At 42.3% G+C, this 23,652-nt stretch overlaps 1 protein-coding gene across 1 annotated transcript in view; it reads right to left on the bottom strand.

Annotated features, from left to right (window-relative positions):
• LOC124722012 overlaps positions 1 to 23,652 on the bottom strand; it is a 190,930-nt gene that overhangs the window by 136,889 nt on the left and 30,389 nt on the right. Inside the window, exon 2 of the mRNA XM_047247189.1 lies at positions 616 to 701. Within this exon, the coding sequence (XP_047103145.1) occupies positions 616 to 701 (86 nt within the window). The remainder of the gene's footprint in view (positions 1 to 615; positions 702 to 23,652) is intronic.

Below are 23,652 nucleotides of genomic sequence, written 5' to 3'. Positions count from 1 at the left end.
AGGCTACTGACGCACGACCCAGGATTAGCAGAGCCAAATCCATGCGGTAGACAACCGGCTCATCACAAATATTTAACCGATAATGGCAAGGGTCGTGCTCGCTCGCCATACGAAGACAGGACAAGACACTCTGTAGGTTCTGCCTCCGTAGCTAAGTTGTCAGTGCAGCTAACTGCCACACGGAAAACCCGGGTTCTATCGCCGGTACCGACAGGGGTTTTGCCTTTGGGGGGAGGACTGGAACAGGGTGTACTCAGCCTTGTGATGCCAATTGGGGAGCTATTTGATCGAGTAGTAGCGGCTCAAGGTCACGAAAACTGACCACGGCGGAGCAGCGTTGCGCTGACCTCACACACCTCCGTATCGCATCCAATGACGCCATCAGCAATGGATGACACGGCGGTCGGTTGGTACCAATTGGCCCACCAGTGCCTGTGGACGGAATTTTCGTAGTTCTACTATTTACATTACTACATCCCGTGTTAAGGAGCGATATGATATTTATTTAATGTCGTAATTTTACCAGTTGAGCTCAAATATGAAAGTAGTTTTCTCTCTCTCTCTCAAGCGTAATTCTATTATTTATTAAAGCGAACAAACTCTAGTTTAGCTTACCACATCATCATCGAAGCCCTGGAGTTGTTGATCCGGTAGTCGCTCGTAAACGATCCTTCCAATACCTTGGTTGCAGGTCGTTTGAGCTGTAACAAATATTTCATATGAGACAGCATTAACATGATTTGATAATTAAAACATGGTCCAAGTAGGCTGTAATCTGTTTATTACCTGTGCAATTAGGCAATTCAACCGTGCATTTTGTACAAGCACAAACACTATGTGATCAAAAGTATCCGGACACCCCCAAAAACATACGTTTTTCATATTACGTGCATTTTGCAGCCACCTACTGCCAGGTACTCCAGATCAGCGACCACAGTAGTCATTAGACATCGTGAGAGAGCAGAATGGGGGGCTCCACGGAACTCACAGACTTCGAACGTGATCAAGTGATTGGGTGTCACTTGTGTCATATGTCTGTACGCGAGATTTCCACGCTCCTAAATATCCCTAGATCCACTGTTTCCGATGTGATAGTGAAGTGGAAACGTGGAGGGATACGTACAGCACAAACGCGTACAGGTCGATTTCGACTGTTGCCTGACAGAGACCGCCGATAGTTGAAGAGGGTCGGAACGTGTAATAGGCAGACATCTATCCAGACCATCACACATGAATTCCAAACTGTATCAGGATCCACTGCAAGTACTATGACAGTTAGGCGGGAGGAGAGAAAACTTGGATTTCATGGTCGAGCGGCTGCTCATAAGCCACTCATCATGCTGGTAAATGCCAAAAGAAGCCTCGCTTGGTGTAAGGAACGTAAACATTGGACGACTGAACAGTGGAAAAACACTGTGTCGAGTGACGAATCACGGTAAACAATGTGGCGATCCGATGGCAGGGTGTGGGTGTGGCGAATGCCCGGTGAACGTCATCTGCCAGCGTGTGTAGTGCCAACAGTAAAAATGTGTGTGTGAAATCTTATGGGACTTAACTGCTAAGGTCATCAATCCCTAAGCTTACACACTACTTAACCTAAATTATCCTAAGGACAAACACACACACACACACCCATGCCCGAGGGAGGACTCGAACCTCGACGGGACCAGCCGCACAGTCTATGACTGCAGCGCCCCAAACCGCTCGGCTAATCCCGCGCGGCGTCAACAGTAAAATTCGGAGGTGGTGGTGTTATGGTGTGGTCGTGTTTTTTATGGAGGGCGTCTGCGCCCCTTGTTTTGCGTGGCATTATCACAGCACAGGCCTACATTGATGTCTTAAGCACCTTTTTGATTCCCACTGTTGAAGAGCAATTCATTGATGGCGACTGCATCTTTCAACACGGTAGAGCACCTGTTCATAATGCACGGCCAGTGGCGGAGTGGTTACACGAGAATAACATTCCTGTAATGGACTGGCCTGCACAGAGTCCTGACTTGAATCCTATAGAACACCTTTTGGATGTTTCGGAAGGCCGACTTCGTGCCAGGCCTCACCGATCGACAGCGATACCTCTCCCCAGTGCAGCACTCCGTGAGAAACGGGCTGCCATTCCCCGAGAACCCTTCCAGCACCTGATTGAACGTATGCCTGCGGGAGTGGAAGCTGTCATCAAGCCTAAGGGTGGGCCAACACTATATGGAATTCCAGCATTACCGATGGAGGGGCCCCGAACTTGTAAGTCATTTTCAGCCAGGTGTTCGTATACTTTTGATCACATAGTGTATTTTAAGCTTAACACTTCATTTCACATTTTACTACGTCGCTGGTACACGTGTACAGGTATATGTCGTATTTCTGTGCGTATGTGGCACAAACACAATGCAATAGTGTACATGATGCGTGGAAGCTGAGAGATACAGTGTTACTATCTTTGCCAATTGCTTATGTTCGCTGCGGACAGTTTTTAGACTTTCACCACCATTCTTAAGAGGACACAAGTATGTGCACTTTCGCTTCAACGACACAACGCCGGCATTTTGTATTAAGAACGATGCACCTACAGCCGGCCGGTGTGGCCAAGCGGTTAAAGGCGCTACAGTCTGGAACCGCGTGGCCGCTACGGTCGCAGGTTCGAATCCTGCCTCGGGCATGGATGTGTGTGATGTCCTTAGGTTAGTTAAATTTAAGTAGTTCTAAGTAGGGGACTGATGACCTTAGAAGTTAAGTCCCATAGTGCTCAGAGCCATTTTTTGATGCACCTACAGAGAAGTTTGTGCTATCGAAGCATCCGGACCTCAGCGATGAAGTAGATTTTAACAGTAATTCTTGAAAGTCTGTAACTCCCATGTATAAAACAGCTTCGTGTGTCTGATTACGTTAAAATGTGTGAATGGGTTAAATACTTGACTTTAAGCATGTAAGCGAGGAAAAGTTTAGGAAGGGTTTGAAATTATGCATATCTTGTTGGAATTCGCTAAGTGCTCTCATTATGAATCACTGGATGAATATAGTCTCGGTAATTTGCGCCCCATTTTAAGTAAAAGCTAGTTTTTCTCGCCTCTCAATGTTTGTGACGTCATATCTCCTGAACTGTGTGCCGTACAATAATATAACTTTGGAGGTAAATTCAGTGATGTATGTAGATACTGTCTGCAAAGTGTATTGCAAATAGAGATAGCAGCAAAGAAGTAACAAATTAAAACGTCATGTCTGACGCTGAAGTTTGACAACACGAACAGCGAAATGGTAGTAAGTGATAAACGTTTTTCCTTTCATCATTTTGTGGGGGTGTCAGCGAGCAAAAACTTTCATAAAGGTTTAAAATTATGTACAAAGTTAGGTGCATGTCCCTAAGTGCTCTCACTCTCAAATATTGGATGAATAAGTCCGGGTATTAGAGCGCCATCAGTTACACTACCTCAACACAAACACACAGTTTCTAGCTGTAATATTTGTTTTATTGTGTTAAGTTTTTTTACGTAAGATTATACCTCTTATTGATTACATTATGACAGCATTTAAAATTTTTAAATTAGGTCAGTAATTTCGAGAAAGACTAAAAACCAATTTTTGTTGCCCATAGAAGCCTTTAGATAGGCAGTCTGCAATTGGTTTTCGGTTTTGGGATACTGGTTTAGTAAAATGCACTGGGGTGCAAAATTTAAGGACGAAAATAACTCTCGCCTGGTGTGTCACTACCAACTGATATACCTCGATGAAACTTGGACCATACACAGAAAGAACTGCTACGTATAGTAAAGAAGGTAACTGAAAGAAATACGGAGTGCGGCGATCAGAAATCACACTTTCATTCAAAGACAATAATTATACTAAAGTCATCGCAATCTATGATAGTCCCTGGGAACTTCGTAAGGATATAGTTCTTAACAGGGTGTGTGAGTGCCACGGATGGCAGTGCATGCCCGGCAACGTGCTCCCATGTTAGCGCCAATGTTGGTAAGGTGTTCCTGTGGTAGGGCATTATGTTCCTCCACTAGCGCCGCTCACTGCTGCTGGACTGTCGTTGGTGAACGTGAACGCGCTGCAGTACGTCTGCCCAACGCATCCCACACTCACTCTATGGGATTTAAGTCGGGGGAACGTCAGGCTAGTCCATTCGCTGAATATCCTCTCCTTCCAAGATCTCTCCCACCAGAGCTGTTCGATAAGGTCGCGCCTTATCATCCATAAAACTGAAGTCGGCGTCGAATGCACCCTGTCGCACATGGGGAAGGAGTACAACGTCACGATAACGTTGACTGGTGAGAGTACCGAGTTCAAAGATTTCGAAGTCAGTACGGTCATGCAACTTTATGTTTCTGCATACCATAACAACTGGACCACCAAAGCGCTCATTTTCGACATTGTTACTGGTGCATTACGTGTTCGCATCTCTCGCCATGTGAGGGTAAGTCTAGAAGTACTACTCAGGCTGCATATTCGAGAAGAACACGCGACCTCACTCCTCGTCGATTCTATTCCTATTCCCTTGGCACCATCCTAAACAGTGCCGCTCATGTATGGATGTCATCAGAACACAACATACTGGTCGTCGGGCAACGATACAACGCCCATGCAGCCGCCGTGCCACTGTGGTGCTTTGCAGTCCTGTTAAATGTGGTTGCAATTACACCCGTTGTTTCGCGTGGGTCGCTTTCTAGCTGTTGCGCAATGTAGCGGTCATCTGCTGCTCTGGTTGGCCGTGATCGACCACGTTCTATCCTCCGGGCAACAGTGCCTTTGGTTCGGAACGCTCCCAGTGCACCTGAAACAATTCTGTGAAAAATACCAAACACCTGGACTGCTTCGTCCTTCTTTCAATTTCCCGATGATTCTTCCTTGTGTGAAGTCATATTGATGTTGTCCCCAGGTCATATTGTAATGAAGAACATTACCACAGTGCACCGTAACTGCTCGCTGATTTGTTCGCTGTATTTTCCGTTCCTTCAACTGGCTCGTGTTGCGAGCCAGCCCCATTTGGTGCTATAGTCACCCTGACCTGACGCTATGTGACGTCCATCTTTCTGTGCACGAGTGTGAGACCGTTGACTAAATGCTCCCATACTTACATTCCTTTCCACCGAATAGTTAGTGTTATGTTCATTTATCTTTCAACGGCCGTGCCGAGGTAGATACACCGGTTCCAGAAGTTAAGCACCGTCGTGCGTGACCAGTACTTGGATGGGTAACGTGCGGGTACGCCACTTGCTGTTGTCGAATTTCTACGGCAGAGGGGACAGGAGGGGTGGTGGGATAAGGTCTTTGCGTCAATGTCCTAGATTTAATTCCAAACCTCTCCGCAGTGTTTCATGAAGTGAGGGCAACTGACACTGTTTATCCATCCGTTGGATGGCGACGTTAAGCTCGGCTGTCCCGTTGGTACTCTTGGAAAGGAATAGACTATATGCTGGCATCGGGTTTCCCCCTCTGTCTTCTCTCATCTTCAATACGAACACACACCCATTACAGTCGCCTACTCACCTTCACTTAACAGAATGGCACACACAGATCTCATAGTTCCCTAAAAAAAGGTGCCTGCTGGCGCGAAGGATTGGGAAAATCTATCCAATTAGGCGGCTGAACATGCCCCTAGGGATCTCCCGGCCATTCACGCCATACGACTTTACTTTTTCACTTTTTCCTTTATCTAGCTCACGCTTCATTTTGCAGAGCATTGTAGATGATGAATGACCGAAATGTGTTCTTTACATTGTTGAGGATACATAATGTATAGGCAATCCTGTGAACTGTTGTGGAAAATCCATGTTGTGATCATCCTATACTGTACACTAAATTACAGGATAGAAGTCACATGTAGTTTTTAGTTTGTTTGTGTCATGAGAAAACGGTGACTGTGACTGGTGTCCCTAACGCACACGTGATGTCGAATTATGGGCTAACCGGTTCGAATCCTGATAAGGAGAGAAAAGTTTTGTAATGAGGATAGGCGCCGTGTTCAATTTCTATTCACCGGAATGTGAGAAAGTATCCAAGGTTAAATCTCAAATAACTCAGCAGTGTCTGGTGGAATGATGACTTGTAATGTTTGAGAGGCTTAACTAAACATGTTGTATGAAAGGAGTAGTTTATATGTTGTCATCGGGCTAAACCTTGTCCCTTTCATTCATTTGCAAAGCAATTCGTAACGACATATAGAACGCAACACTGGACAAAATGGGACTGATACCCTTGAGAGTAGAGGAGGATTTCTTAGTGTAAGTCAGCAGAAGCCATGAAAAGTGGTCACAACTTCTAGATTGGAAGGCAAGCATCGACAATGTCTTGGGAAACGTCTTAACGCAGTCTACATAAGAGTAATCATCTACCTTAACAATGGCGGTTTTCTTTTATACAAATTTCGAAGGTACTCGTTAAAGGTCGCCTTTAGCGATCATCAGCGTATTACTACACAACTGAGTCAAATGCATGTTGCTTCGATCGACGAGAAGCGATGCTATTCGGGGGCCACATTATGGTTAGTCTGAGTATGGTTTTTTTTGTGGTTTTCCTTATTCATACGGGTGAATTTCAGGTTTCATTATTTTGCTCTCCCATTCAGAAACACTCACAAAATAGGATGAACTCGCAATCTGCGATTACGGTTCAGCATCAGCTATAGGATATTTTAGAACAAATAAAAATTTGTGTCGGATCGGGACTCGAACCCGGATTTCCCACTGATTGCGAGTGATCGCCTTATCTTTTTTTTCTTTTTTATTGATCTCATTTCGTTCTATATTGTTCGTTGAACTTGTTCGGGGCGGACGTCCGATGACACCCATTTACTCTGACCGAACACGCTGAGCTACCGTGCCGGCATGCATGTCCAAACGAACTTTGCATCGTAATTGGAATAACACATACACTGCAACATCATATTCTCATGATTCTCGCACAGGTTGAGATACTGTTTCGTCTCGTCGTGTCGCCTCGCCATTGTTTGAAATACTGTAGTGCAGTGTTTGTGTTGTCTCATGTAGTCAGGAGCAATGTTCCTTCGGACAGGACTCCAATAACAATTTCCGGTCACAATTGCCTTATTTCATTAATTGTCAGCAGCAGTCATCGATAATGCATTTAACCAGATTCTCTCTTATCGGATAGAAAGAGATGAAATATTAAGAAACGAGTTAAAATACAATTAAAAAATCGAACGTGAATAAGAAGAGAAAATTAATTTTTGAAGATAATAGTCAGTCTGTGAAGGAGAATCTTTGAGAATCGCTCTGATATCTAGGATAAGGGAATTGAATAATAGCTAAATATTTCTACAAGACGACACGCTGAACGTGCAATTGCAATTGGTGTATTAGGTATCAAGCCGCTATGGTGAGTGACTCGCCTACGACTTCACTCTAATACCGATATCAGCTACTTCCTCTAGCTTACCCTAAATCCTTAGCTGCAGCATTGCTCAGTTAACAGTCTTCTCAGTTGCAATTTCCTTGTATTGGCGCTATCAATGTCTATTGCGTTGTAATTTTTAACACGATTTATAATGGTCTACCGTGTAGTATATTTCAATACTTCCAAGACATGATGAATGAATCAGATGTATTTAAAATGATATAAGGCTTTAAATTACGTTTGTCATCTGTGAAAGAATTTGCAGGTATTCTTCCCATGACGTGCGTTTTCCCTTTTCCGTTGAACATTTACTTTTGACACCTATACTGTACATTAAGAATTCCCAGAGAAATTCAGGGAAAATCGAGCTAGTGATTTCCCACAGTACGTACTGGAGAGTGTGAAAACTATTTTCCCGTAGCTGAATTACCAGATAACGTTACCATCACTTCAAGTAATAAAAATAGAAACATTGTGCCTGGGGGAAGTTAGTAGGTAGATGGAAAGTTCAGAGCACTTAGTTGTTCGTATTCACAAGGAAACAAAATGAGAAAAAAGAATATTTCTGATTTTCTCTAGAGCTCTGTAGCTGCCGTGGCACGCATGACAACCAGTTTTGGAAAAATGATGTCATTGATGATCATTTTTCTTGTTTTCATTTCTTAATGTGTTACGATGTAACTTTCTATGGCAACACCTTATTTCAAGAAAAAATTTCAAACAAAGGGACAAGAATGTAATAAGATCGTGGATAGCCGTTTGCCAGTTAAGAATACAAAGAGTGAAGAAAATAGTACGAATACTCGTCTACAGTGAAGTACGATAACTTTAGGTACACAAAACAGTCTGAATCCTAATTTATAAGTCTTGAATGGTGATTATTGCGACATTATACCACGTTCGTGAGCAGTTGAGAGAACACATCTACGTAGCAGCGTGTCGCAACCGCTGGCAACAGCTGCGACGCGCCGTAGCTTTGTCTCTACGATGGTGAGCCATCCTGACATATACTATCTGATAAGCAGTATCCAGATACCTATTAGCAGGCTTTAATATGGGGAGTATCCTCCCTTCGCCTCTATGACGGCTTGAACCCTACATCGGACACTTTCAGTGAAGTATCTGAACGTCTGTGGAGGAATAGGCCAGTCTTCCTCAAGAGCTGAAATCAGTGAAGGTAGTGATGTTAGACTTCCCGATCTGGAGCAAAATCGATGTTCTAACTCATACCAAAGGTGTCCCATTGGTTCAGAACGGGCCTCTGGGCAGATCAGTCCATTTCAGGACTGTTACTGTCCACAAACCATTGATTCACAGATGCTGCTTTATGATAGTATGCACTGTCATGCTGACAGAAAACAATCAACGTCTCCGAGCTATTCCTCTGCTGTACACAGTACACAGTACTGTAAAATGTATTCATATCCTCCCGCATTTAACGATTTCTTAAAGGCAATAAAGAGACGACACACTAACAAAGAAAAACACTCCCATACTTCAACACCACCTCCTCCGTACTTCACTGTTAGTACTAAACATTATGGCAGATAACGTTCTCCAAGCATTGTTGTTGTTGTTGTGGTCTTCAGTCCAGAGACTGGTTTGATGCAGCTCTCCATGCTACTCTATCTTGTGCAAGCTTCTTCATCTCCCAGTACCTACTGGAACGTACATCCTTCTGAATCTGCTAAGTGTAACCATCTCTTGGTCTCCCTCTACGATTTTTATCCTCCACGCTGCCCTCCAGTACTAAATTGGTGATCCCTTTATAGCTCAGAATATATCCTACCAAGCGATCCCTTCTTCTAGTCAAGTTGTGTCACAAATTTCTCTTCTCCCCAATTCTATTCAATACCTCCTCATTATTTATGTGATCTACCCGTCTAATCATCAACATTCTTCTGTAGTACCAAATTTCGAAAGCTTCTATTCTCTTCTTGTCCAAACTATTTATCGTCCATGTTTCACTTCCATACATGGTTACACTCCATAGAAATACTTTCAGAAACGACTTCCTGACACTTAAATCTATACTCGATGTTAAGCTGCTTGCCCTCGGGAAAAGTTACGGCTGTAGTTTCCCCTTGCTTTCTGCCGTTCGCAGTACCAACACAGCAAGGCCGTTTTGGTTAGTGTTACAAGGCCAAATCAGTCAATCATCCAGACTGTTGCCCCTGCAGCTACTGAAAAGGCTGCTGCCCCTCTTCAGGAACCACACGTTTGTCTCGCCTCTCAACAGATACCCCTCCGTTGTGGTTGCACCTACGGTACGGCTATCTGTATCGCTGAGGCACGCAAGCCTCTCCACTAACGGCAAGCTCCATGGTTCATTAACAAGACAAAAATACTTCCATGAAATTGCCACAGAATATAGCGTGATTCATCTCTCAAATCACTCATTTCCATTAATTCACTATCCAGTAATGCCGCTATTTACACTACCTCAAGCGTTTCTTGGCACTGGCTACAGAAATTTGTGGCTTATGAGCAGCTCTTCGACCACTGTCCCTAGACACATTCATTCTGCTAACTGGACTGCTGGTAGCAGTTTGGAACTCACGAATGATTCCTTCCACTGATTTCATGTGATTTTTTACAACCATGCTCAGCAGTGCACGACAGCCCCAGTCAGTCAGTAAATGAGATGTCCCTGGTATTGGTTTAGCTGTGATCGTTCCTTTACCTTTCCACTTCACAATCACATCACCTAGGTCGGCTTGGGACCTTTAGGAGGACTGAAATGTCCCTGATGGATATGTTATGCAGCCCGTCTTTCTCGGCTATGGCTCTACTCCAACCGCCACCGTTTGTATTGTGTTGCCGGCTGCAGTGGCCGAGCGGTTCTAGGCGCTACAGTCTGGAACCGCGCGACCGCTACGGTCGCAAGTTCGAATCCTGCCTCGCGCATGGATGTTTGTGATGTCCTTAGGTTAGTTAGGTTTAAGTAGTTCTAAGTTTTAGTGAATGGCTGAAAGCAAGGGGAAACTACGGCCGTAATTTTTCCCGAGGGCATGCAGCTTTACTGTATGATTAAATGATGATGGCGTCCTCTTGGGTAAAATATTCCGGAGGTAAAATAGTCCCCCATTCGGATCTCCGGGCGGGGACTACTCAAGAGGATGTCGTTATCAGGAGAAATAAAACTGGCGTTCTACGGATCGGAGCGTGGAATGTCAGATCCCTTAATCGGGCAGGTAGGTTAGAAAATTTAAAAAGGGAAATGGATAGGTTAAAGTTAGATATTGTGGGAATTGGTGAAGTTCGGTGGCAGGAGGAACAAGACTTTTGGTCAGGTGACTACAGGGTTATAAACACAAAGTCAAATAGGGGTAATGCAGGAGTAGGTTTAATAATGAATAGGAAAATAGGAATGCGGGTAAGCTACTACAAACAGCATAGTGAACGCATTATTGTGGCCAAGATAGATACGAAGCCCACACCTACTACAGTAGTACAAGTTTATATGCCAACTAGCTCTGCAGATGACGAAGAAATTGAAGAAATGTATGATGAAATAAAAGAAATTATTCAGATAGTGAAGGGAGACGAAAATTTAATAGTCATGGGTGACTGGAATTCGAGTGTAGGAAAAGGGAGAGAAGGAAACGTAGTAGGTGAATATGGATTGGGGCTAAGAAATGAAAGAGGAAGCCGCCTGATAGAATTTTGCACAGAGCACAACTTAATCATAGCTAACACTTGGTTTAAGAATCATGATAGAAGGTTGTATACATGGAAGAACCCTGGAGATACTAAAAGGTATCAGATAGATTATACACTCCTGGAAATTGAAATAAGAACACCGTGAATTCATTGTCCCAGGAAGGGGAAACTTTATTGACACATTCCTGGGGTCAGATACATCACATGATCACACTGACAGAACCACAGGCACATAGACACAGGCAACAGAGCATGCACAATGTCGGCACTAGTACAGTGTATATCCACCTTTCGCAGCAATGCAGGCTGCTATTCTCCCATGGAGACGATCGTAGAGATGCTGGATGTAGTCCTGTGGAACGGCTTCCCATGCCATTTCCACCTGGCGCCTCAGTTGGACCAGCGTTCGTGCTGGACGTGCAGACCGCGTGAGACGACGCTTCATCCAGTCCCAAACATGCTCAATGGGGGACAGATCCGGAGATCTTGCTGGCCAGGGTAGTTGACTTACACCTTCTAGAGCACTTTGGGTGGCACGGGATACATGCGGACGTGCATTGTCCTGTTGGAACAGCAAGTTCCCTTGCCGGTATAGGAATGGTAGAACGATGGGTTCGATGACGGTTTGGATGTACCGTGCACTATTCAGTGTCCCCTCGACGATCACCAGTGGTGTACGGCCAGTGTAGGAGATCGCTCCCCACACCATGATGCCGGGTGTTGGCCCTGTGTGCCTCGGTCGTATGCAGTCCTGATTGTGGCGCTCACCTGCACGCCGCCAAACACGCATACGACCATCATTGGCACCAAGGCAGAAGCGACTCTCATCGCTGAAGACGACACGTCTCCATTCGTCCCTCCATTCACGCCTGTCGCGACACCACTGGAGGCGGGCTGCACGATGTTGGGGTGTGAGCGGAAGACGGCCTCACGGTGTGCGGGACCGTAGCCCAGCTTCATGGAGACGGTTGCGAATGGTCCTCGCCGATACCCCAGGAGCAACAGTGTCCCTAATTTGCTGGGAAGTGGCGGTGCGGTCCCCTACGGCACTGCGTAGGATCCTACGGTCTTGGCGTGCATCCGTGCGTCGCTGCGGTCCGGTCCCAGGTCGACGGGCACGTGCACCTTCCGCCGACCACTGGCGACAACATCGATGTACTGTGGAGACCTCATGCCCCACGTGTTGAGCAATTCGGCGGTACGTCCACCCGGCCTCCCGCATGCCCACTATACGCCCTCGCTCAAAGTCCGTCAACTGCACATACGGTTCACGTCCACGCTGTCGCGGCATGCTACCAGTGTTAAAGACTGCGATGTAGCTCCGTATGCCACGGCAAACTGGCTGACACTGACGGCGGCGGTGCACAAATGCTGCGCAGCTAGCGCCATTCGACGGCCAACACCGCGGTTCCTGGTGTGTCCGCTGTGCCGTGCGTGTGATCATTGCTTGTACAGCCCTCTCGCAGTGTCCGGAGCAAGTATGGTGGGTCTGACACACCGGTGTCAATGTGTTCTTTTTTCCATCTCCAGGAGTGTATAATGGTAAGACAGAGATTTAGGAACCAGGTTTTAAATTGTAAGACATTTCCAGGGGCAGATGTGGACTCTGACCACAATCTATTGGTTATGACCTGTAGATTAAAACTGAAGAAACTGCAAAAAGGTGGGAATTTAAGGAGATGGGACCTGGATAAACTGAAAGAACCAGAGGTTGTACAGAGTTTCAGGGAGAGCATAAGGGAACAATTGAAAGGAATGGGGGAAAGAAATACAGTAGAAGAAGAATGGGTAGCTCTGAGGGATGAAGTAGTGAAGGCAGCAGACGATCAAGTAGGTAAAAAGAAGAGGGTTAGTAGAAATCCTTGGGTAACAGAAGAAATGTTGAATTTAATTGATGAAAGGAGAAAATATAAAAATGCAGTAAATGAAGCAGGCAAAAAGGAATACAAACGTCTCAAAAATGAGATCGACAGGAAGTGCAAAATGGCTAAGCAGGGATGGATAGAGGACAAATGTAAGGATGTAGAGGCTTATCTCACTAGGGGTAAGATAGATACTGCCTACAGGAAAATTAAAGAGACCTTTGGAGATAAGAGAACCACATGTATGAACATCAAGAGCTCAGATGGAAACCCAGTTCTAAGCAAAGAAGGGAAAGCAGAAAGGTGGAAGGAGTATATAGGGCGATGCACTTGAGGACAATATTATGGAAAATGGAAGAGGATGTAGATGAAGATGAAATGGGAGATAAGATACTGCGTGAAGAGTTTGACAGAGCACTGAAGGACCTGAGTCGAAACAAGGCCCCCGGAGTAGACAACATTACATTGGAACTACTGACGGCCTTGGGAGAGCCAGTCCTGACAAAACTCTACCATCTGGTGAGCAAGATGTATGAAACAGGCGAAATACCATCAGACTTCAAGAAGAATATAATAATTCCAATCCCAAAGAAAGCAGGTGTTGACAGATGTGAAAATTACCGAACAATCAGTTTAATAAGCCACAGCTGCAAAGTACTAACACGAATTCTTTACAGACGAATGGAAAAACTAGTAGAAGCCGACCTCGGGGAAGATCAGTTTGGATTCCGTAGAAATACTGGAACACGTGAGGCAATACTGACCTTACGACTTATCTTAGAAGAAAGATTAAGGAAAGGCAAACCTACGTTTCTAGCATTTGTAGACTTAGAGAAAGCTTTTGACAATGTTGACTGGAATACTCTCTTTCAAATTCTAAAGGTGGCAGGGGTAAAATACAGGGAGCGAAAGGCTATTTACAACTTGTACAGAAACCAGATGGCAGTTATAAGAGTTGAGGGACATGAAAGGGAAGCAGTGGTTGGGAAGGGAGTAAGACAGGGTTGTAGCCTCTCCCCGATGTTATTCAATCTCTATATTGAGCAAGCAGTAAAGGAAACAAAAGAAAAATTTGCAGTAGGTATTAAAATCCATGGAGAAGAAATAAAAACTTTGAGGTTCGCCGATGACATTGTAATTCTGTCAGAGACAGCAAAGGACTTGGAAGAGCAGTTGAACGGAATGGATGGTGTCTTGAAGGGAGGATATAAGATGAACATCAACAAAAGCAAAACGAGGATAATGGAATGTAGTCGAGTGAAGTCGGGTGATGCTGAGGGAATTAGATTAGGAAATGAGGCACTTAAAGTAGTAAAGGAGTTTTGCTATTTGGGGAGCAAAATAACTGATGATGGACGAAGTAGAGAGGATATAAAATGTAGACTGGCAATGGCAAGGAAAGCGTTTCTGAAGAAGAGAAATTTGTTAACATCGAGTATAGATTTAAGTGTCAGGAAGTCATTTCTGAAAGTATTTGTATGGAGTGTAGCCATGTATGGAAGTGAAACATGGACGGTAAATAGTTTGGACAAGAAGAGAATAGAAGCTTTCGAAATGTGGTGCTACAGAAGAATGCTGAAGATTAGATGGGTAGATCACATAACTAATGAGGAAGTATTGAATAGGATTGGGGAGAAGAGAAGTTTGTGGCACAACTTGACCAGAAGAAGGGATCGGTTGGTAGGACATGTTCTGAGGCATCAAGGGATCACCAATTTAGTATTGGAGGGCACCGTGGAGGGTAAAAATCATAGGGGGAGACCAAGAGATGAATACACTAAGCAGATTCAGAAGGATGTAGGTTGCAGTAGGTACTGGGAGATGAAGAAGCTTGCACAGGATAGAGTAGCATGGAGAGCTGCATCAAACCAGTCTCAGGACTGAAGACCACAACAACAACAACAACAAGTTTTAGTGGACTGATGATCTGAGAAGTTTAGTCCCATAGTGCTCAGAGCCATTTGAAACATTTTTCTTGTATTGTGTTCTCAACAGCAGCCTACATGTGGGTCGGTAATTCCCTATATATGCGGCTGATAGTCTGCGACCAATGGTGGAGGAAGTCACAGAATGTTACAGGGAGTGTTTTATTTGTTATCGGATAGCAGGCGCAGTTGTGAAGGCGTTACGACGTGCTTGTTGTACTATCTGGCGATCCTTACTTGTGGTGGTCAGATGTAGTCGGCTGGAATCTTAAAGACGAGTTTAGGTGCCCTTACGGTCCAAGTTGTCCAACACTGGCCCAGTGTCACGTCCAAACGCCCTAAAAATCTACGTATTGCACAATTCCCTAATCTGACAACATCGAGATCCACAATGAGGTCCCTTTAAAACTCTCAGATACTGGTAACGCAGTTTCACAGGAGTACGCAGCATCTTCGTGCCTTTCAAAGTGATGTCAAAGCACCTGATGCTGTTAGCGCTCCCTATGTACCCTACCAATCCTGGTAACAACACTAAACACGATCGATACTAAGGCATTCTGGTGGCCATTCTAACTATTGCAACTCTAATGATTTATATCATTGCTGATAGTGTGTATAATATGTAGGAAGTTACATTGACATCCGATTATGTCTTATGGGGTTCCACCATTTTTGACAAACAGTGTATATTCAACCCAGTCACGCAGCATTTCCCCCACTAGTAACACACTGTTGTCCCTTGCTGAGTCGGCTGCGCGGCTATGGTAAAACTATGTTGTATACAGTTCACAAACGTAGATACGTGAAGAAGAGAATGAGGAGTAACAGAAATCCATCTCAGTGATTAGTTCCTGCAACATATATGTTGTGATGAATTTAATTGTTTTTCCCAGAGGACATGGAATATCGAATTCAGTCAACACCTACATAATCAAAACCGCCTCTTTGTTAGAATTGTCGCAGAAACAATTATATATACGGTCCATTCAAAACGTTCGGAGGTTTATTTTATGCCTAGCGTATAAGCGACGTCAGCACAGTAACTACGGTGGCAGCTTCAACTAATATCTGTAAACAACAGATGTGTATTTGATCAGACAGATGTGAGCAGGCAATGTTAAGTAGTGGACGTGTGACTGTAGTGTGTCAGTGTTATTATGGCACTAATCGCAACTGAGCAACATCTCTGAATCAAGTGGTCAAGACGTTTTCCATAACGTTTTGAAGAGGGGAAACGTGTGTACAAAGTTCATTACATACACCGTGACTCCTGAACCAAATCAAAGATACGTGGACGCATACGGCAATTTGATTGAAATGCAAAATCGAGACTATTCTTTTCTGTAAAAATTCATAACGTGTGATGACATTTAGTGTTATGAATACAAACCGTCCAGAAAAGACAGAGTGCATAAATTCATATGAAGGGTCTAAACTTTGACGACGTAACCGACATTCAAACCGATGTGACGCTCTAGTTGAACAACATCCCAAAGAAGAACTTTTCTGACAATTTCGAATGGTTGTATTGAAGTTCTGTGTCTTTTACTCAAGTGTGCGGGGGAGGGAGGAGGAGGGGGGGGGGGAGGACTATGAAGCACACCAAAATCTTAACGGTTCTCTACTTTTTATTAATCCAGTCTCGAAACGTTTTTGACTGACGGGGTATTTCAGGCATGTTGATAACGGCATCACAACCCTGTAACGAAGTCAATTATTCTTGACAAATATGATATAGTTAGTACAGGAAAGAGGAGAATGACATCTGTTGTGATACTTTTCTCTATACAGTCGTTCGACTTTCCTGGGGCTACATCCATACATTAAATGTATGTCTACAAGTTTTTGTAACCAGCTGACGTAGCAGCTCGTGGCCTTGTGGTTAGCGTTGCTGACTCTGGATCACAAAGCCCTGTATTCGATTCCCGGTCGAGTCAGGGATTTTCTCCGCTCGAGACTGGGTGTGTGTATTTTCCTCATCATCATTTCATCATCATCGACGTGCGAGTCACCGAAGTGGTCAGAAGTGGAATCCTGGCCAAGAATGCAGTTGTTTGTTATGAAATACCCACAGTTTGCAAATACGTGCCTCTCATGCATTGCTCGTTCTTGACCTCTTAAAGCCTGGGATATTTATGTCTGACCATTGCTTCCTTATCTCAATGTACTCTGTTTGCAGCTGTCTGCTACTCGTATGACGTTTTTGGGTACACGAACAGTTTACTATCTAGTAGCGTGCAAACTTTAACGTAATTTACAATGAAAATACTGCGAAACAACACCGCTGATGATAGCGGGATGAAATACAGCGAAACGAGCTCTTTAGAGATGAACAGCTAGCATAACTGGACAAAGATACAGTATTAAATGATTATGGAGATGGTGAAGAAACCAATGTAGCGTTCTCGTGAGGAAATGAAAGAAACGACGGATATGGTCTGCACAAGATTTGATTGCCTCCTGTACAAAAAGTTGACCACAGCGCCATCAAACCGAAGTCCGCACAAAAGAACATCAGCGAAAAATTGTATGACCTTAATAATTCTTCCTATAACAAAAACGGCAGTTTGGGCACAAACTTACAACAGCCAGGAATAAGAGAAGGCTGCTGTGTAGAACAGAAGGCATTCCTCTCACCCAAGTGAAGGGAATAGTTCGCTAAGCCATGTAAATAAGGTGGTGTTGGAAGCATCTGTTGGCTGACAGTGAGCGTTGAAGCAACGAGAGAACGAGCGCAGTTTCCACCCCGTCATGGTGGTCTAGGATGATTTATAGCCCCCTCTCCCTCCCAGCCCCCTCCTTGCCATCCTGTCAGCAAACTGGTTCGAGTACAAAAGACAGGCTCGTCTCCGGTTGGCTGAGGTATCATGCATGGATGGGGTTCCTTTCCTTTATCAGTATAATGCATTACCCAATTAGGACTACCCTTTCCTCGTCACTATAATTTATTAAACTCCATATCGTAATTAGGACAATAATAATTATGTAACAAAAGGCAGTTTTACTATGATATATAGCAATGCACGTTATTTTAAATGTTACTTCAGACGTGAGAGATATAGAATATAAGAGATGTATTGGATATTCTGCATGTTTTACGTAGAATTAAAGATACCCAGCCACTGTTCCTAAGGTGGTGTTAGCAAAAACGTTGTATAATATATATGCCCAATGGCTGTGGCTGTTTTATTGTAGCGAGGCACTGCACACCAACATTCTATATCAAAGTTACTGAGGAGTCTTCTGGTTTGTACAGCCATGTTCGAAGAAATTTTTCGGTTCGTGACATTTCGCCCAGAGCTGCGTTGGACATCTTCGGAGATACTCCTGGCGACGCTGAGTCGTGCCGTCTTACCACTGACTACTGACAGCGTTCGCCAGGAGTACCTCTGAAGATGTTCAACACAGCTCTGGACGAAACGTCAGGAATCGAACTGTTTCTTTGACCACGGGCATGCAACCTGGAAGACTCATCAACATCTCATCCAGTCATGAAAGCCTCCGTTGTATGATTCTATACCAAGACAGATAACAGGTAGATAGATTAATATGATTACATCATGATCTTAACACTTCATTCTAAAAAACTGGCCACCATCAAAGAATCATGTTTTAGTGCCATAATGTAGAATTGTGAGAGGAGAATCGGCACATTACAGGCATTTGTTGATGTAGACTGTCTTCCACAGGTTTAAAAAACATCATTTTACTCCCGACCCCCATCTACAACACTGTCTACATTCGTGAAGACATTTAGGCCTGCACACCAACATTCTATATCAAAGATACTGAGGAGTCTTCTGGTTTGTACAGCCATGTTCGAAGAAATTTTTCGGTTCGTGACATTTCGTCCAGAGCTGCGTCTACACCTGTGTATCAGAATCCTTTGTAATTCCCACTCATTTCAAGACACAGCTACAAATATCAGCATACAAGGGAAGTAATCGGAATTTGTAACAGAAACTTTGGAATTCTAACCGTTGTGCTAGATACAAGAGGAAGATGACACAACATATTTGTACTTTAATAAAGAAAAGACGAAACATTCTAGAGAAACAGTGTCAAGATGAAATTACCATTTCTCCTACAAGGCAGGAATAATGCGGCAGTAAGAAGCATATTGGATAAAACTGGCAATGGAGCACTGGAAACCATTTCACAAAGATTTAAACATCCTGTGACTACACCACATATAGTGGCTGACATTAAAATGAATTGTCTAATGGAGCAACTGCCTGGACTATTGCAATATCTTTATGTAGACGATTATGGACCTGCGTAAACACAAGATTTTGCTGGGATTTTCAACCAAATGGAGATGTGTGACTACCTAATTTCAAACCATAACTTCTGTGTGCACGACGAGCGCTAAGGAAACAGCGTTGTTATTGTATGCAACGATAAGACTGTTTAACGTGGATGTGCTCCAACTGCAGAATAAAGATATGTAACAAGTTTACATGTGAAATCATAAGTCAAAGAATGAACAAAGTTAGCCATCTCATCGATTTTATAATGTCTTCTGAGATGAATCTACAAGAATCTTTTGCGTCTTCCTTGACTAATGACCTTGGAATGATCATACTGTAAGCTACAATTTATAATTATGGAATTGATGGTATGTTTGAACCACAGGAAGACTTAAGTTTATTAAATGTCAAAAATTAGTATTTTCAATATGCTCTGCTGTACTCTGTGATAATCACTCCTGTGTGATGTAAATTATCAGATACAGTACGAAACAATTGCTGTGTTGTATTTAACAGCGTTCTGAAATTTGTTTACTGGGGACGTAAGAACATACAAAAGACGACTGGTGTACAAATAAAACTTCTGGACAATCAAGAACGAGAAAAGATTATTAACTATGTTCTGTCTGCCTATAATTTTAATTTATGTGGAAACTACTTACAATTTGTTAACACAGACTCCAACGAAGAAAATATAAGTATTATAAAGAAGTGTTATATTAAAGCTCTCTCTGACTTTATCCATAGTCCCTGGCAGGCACATTGGTACCAACTGACAGTGGTGTCATTGGATGTGGTGTGGAGTGGGCCGTGGAGTCAGTTGCCCCTGGAGCCGCCACTAATCAGTCAAGTAGCTCCTCAATTGGCTTAGCAAGCGGCTGTGCTGACCACTCAACTATAGAGGCGGAACGGACTATTGAAGCTGGAGAAACATATTTTTCGCGATCCAGGGCACTATTCTCCATAATACCTTCAAATATGAATGTTACCGGATTAATATGGGTCCCACGAAAATTTTGTTCCACAAGTGTTAGAAAACGATACCAATGTGTCAAACAGATTTAAACCATTTCCAGATAAAGAAATTACTCCTTTAAGTTCAATGAACGTGTTATGTGGACGAAAAAAGAAACTGGGTAAGGAAAAGGTCGAAGTCAGGTAATGGAAACAGGAGCATATGATGAAAACAATTGCTACAATGGAAGAATATAAATTGCTACTGGAAAAGGAGCAATCCATAATAACATTTTGTTATGCAATATTAGATGCGTAAGAAAATAATGTTTATAAATGTTATTTTTTACTAATATATATATATATATATAGTATCATATAGTTAGGAATCAAATAGTTTAAACTATGTATTAGCCTGCTCAGTGCACTACTATTCACCAGTCTTAGAAATAATGGGAAAATGCCCACATTTAGTGTATCAGAAATTAGTGACAAGGGTTATGATGGCCATTAATCATCTCAATAAGAGCTATTAGTTCGTGGCTGTCTTCTTTGGAAAACAAAGGCTTACACAGTCTTTTAGCTACACATGTTCTTAGATTGTCAAAGAGGGTAGTGAACTGGTAAGCTCATTCTAGCAAACCAACTTCTTTCTATCACCACTGTCATTCAAGAATTCCATGACCTTCTAGTATTTATTTCCACAGTCATGATTATTTGGCACAGTAGTTGTTAACTTCCAGTCAATGTCTATGAGATGTATTTTTTAAATAAGGTCCAGTTTTTAATAACAAGAAAAATGCTATAAATATCATTAAAATATTTTTGTCTGTATTATACATAGTTTTATCTACTTTTCTACATAATATGCATATCCTGCTGTTCTGCAGCTTCAAAAAATCGTATGAAAGTCATGCTGTTATAATAAGATATATCAAAGCAGCTGTATGTGTATTTTAATTGTCACTACCAGTTTTGAGCAATGGCTTTTTCTCAAGCGGTACCTAAATACAATCACGCTATTTTCAGCATATATACCTATATTTATAGATGTAAATGTACAGTTTTTCATTGTGTTATTAGATCTTAAATGTCATTTTTCAGATTTGGTCTACTTGGATTTCAAAACATTTATGCATGTATCAGAGATAAGGTTTGTTATTGAATTCATATCTTTGACAAAAGTCGATTCAGATTGCATTTAAAATTTAGAAGTATCTTTTGTTCTGAATTATTTACGACCAATCAGAGTAATGTCGAAGTTCTCAATATATTTTTCTATCTCTACATCTGGCATGTTCATTTAAAATGTTATTTGGATATCTGCCACAGGTGCGTACATTTCTATTTCCTCTAAGATGTTCAGTAGCTTCCTTTTTCGTCTTTATGAAGAATGTAAGGCTTATTCCTCATGTCTGCTATAGAATGTAGCTTTTTTCGAAGATTCATGTGAAATGTGGAGGAGTTGCTGTCACTTTTATTTATATGTTGTTATTATACTGTACTGAATTTTCATCCTATTTGTCTGATCTAGAACATCTCACAGTTGTTGCATTTAATGTTATATACTCCTAAGTGGTCATATTTTTTATGTTTGTCTGTTATATGTATTACCTTCATTCCTAGTTTTTTCTCTGTGTGAAAGCTAATTTTAACATTAGTATTACGAAATTTTTTACATGCTTGTGAGAAATATTTCCCATATATGGTAGCATAAAGAATTTTTATTTTTTCTTTCTTTCTAATTTTTCTAATGTTATTCATTAATTTTCATTTGGAAATTTGACCTTAGTTTCCTTAATGTGCCTATATTAGTACTGTAGCCATTATTTATGGCTACAGTTGTAATTATATACGAGTCTGTCTTTATATTTTCTTTAGTTAGGAGAACTCGAATGACATGTTCTACTGTAGTATTAAATACTTTGTTTCCTAAGCTTGCGGGTTTATGAAATACGTCAAATTTATGGACACAATATCATTATCTATTTTTATTTTTAATAAGTTTATGCTCTTTTCTGTTTCAAATTCGATGATAAACTTAATGCTATTACTCATTTTAATCATTTGCTAGTCAAAATAGATAATTTCGTCATTATTTTCGTGGAGAGTATGAGGGAATCATCAACATAGCGTCAGTATAAAGTGACTTCATCAGCCTATTGGATTTGTTCTCTAAAAATTTTATTTTCTAAGTGATCTAAGAAAATGTTTGACAGGGTTCCTGCAAGGCTACTTCACATAGCTAACCTTTATTTTGGTTATATATATATATCTGCTTGAAAAGTGAAATAATTGTGTGACAGCACTGTTTGTTGGAGAGTGATCAATTCATTTACAAGGGGTGGACATATATGTAGAAACACCAAAAACACAACTCATTACCATGCCTAATAAGGTGTAGGAAAACCGGCGGCATCCAAAATGTCTTCTAGTCATCTCTAAATGTAAAATTCAGGTCCTCTTCGGTTTTAAAGAGAATCTTTCACAATTCTTGCTGCAAAATAATGGCAAGTTTGGGTAAGAATGTTGGTGGCAGATAGTGATTACACATCCCTCTCTCCAAAGTAGATCACAGAGGCCCAATAATATTGAGATCTGTTCAGGGTTTGGACAGGGGAAAACAGGGGAGACGTGACAATTTATCTTTTTGCTCACAGAATCAGTCATGGATCATGTGGGCTGTGTGAACAGGAGTCCTGTTCTCTTTGAACACTGTATCACCTTTGGTGAAAAGAAACTTTTTACCATGGGATGATCACACAACACTCAGCAAGAATGTGAGCTTGCAGAGTAGCTGTGGGGCCCATGGAATAACATGATATGGTTGCTCAAATCATTACTGAACCCCCACCATAGTTGAGTCTTCTGACATAAACTCAGCTAGAAGTTGAAAATAGTGTGCAACAAAAATCATCAAACAAAATCACTTTTTTCTGTTGTTCAGTAATCCAGGCTTTATGGCTTTGGCACCATGTTTTCCTGTTATTGGCATTAGAAATTTGAATCACTGATGTGTGGTTTTGGAGTTACAGTTCCCTCTGCAATTCCTAACTTATGGGATCCCCTGCCAGGATACATGAATGTGACATTCAGTTCTGCAGTGACTTTTGCGGTTGTCGCCCTTTAATTTTCGTTACAATCCTTTTCAATAACTGCCTGTCATAATTACTCGGCACACTCTTTCCTCTGAATTGTGACTTTGTGTGATACTTTTCCTTTTCCCTGTATGCAGTACAAAATCTTCGATATGATGCCTCTTGAAACACCAAACAGTTCAGCTACCTTAATTATGGTAGCACCCACCATACAAGCCCAACAATTTGTTCACTTTCTAAGTCACTTAGCTCCAACACAATGTACTCACCAGTACACAGAACACCGTTCTGACCACAACTGACACTTGTAACGTGTTTATGCCATTACAGAGATGATTTTAGTGGTGAAATACATCAGTTCAACCTTCAACCTTGGCTAGCATCTGCATTTATATTCAAGCAATCGTTTCCCATGGTGTTTCCATATTGTTGTCCAACCCCTGTATTTCTGGTTGGCTAATCATGCCAAAATTTATTTGGTCATTCCCCTTCGGGGTGCACTTAGCCTCGTGATGCCAATTGAGGAGTTACTCGGCCGATTAGTAGCGGC

This window comes from Schistocerca piceifrons, chromosome X (assembly GCF_021461385.2).
Source record: "Schistocerca piceifrons isolate TAMUIC-IGC-003096 chromosome X, iqSchPice1.1, whole genome shotgun sequence".
Classification (NCBI taxonomy): domain Eukaryota; kingdom Metazoa; phylum Arthropoda; class Insecta; order Orthoptera; family Acrididae; genus Schistocerca; species Schistocerca piceifrons.
This window is presented reverse-complemented; position numbering and strand designations above follow the sequence as displayed.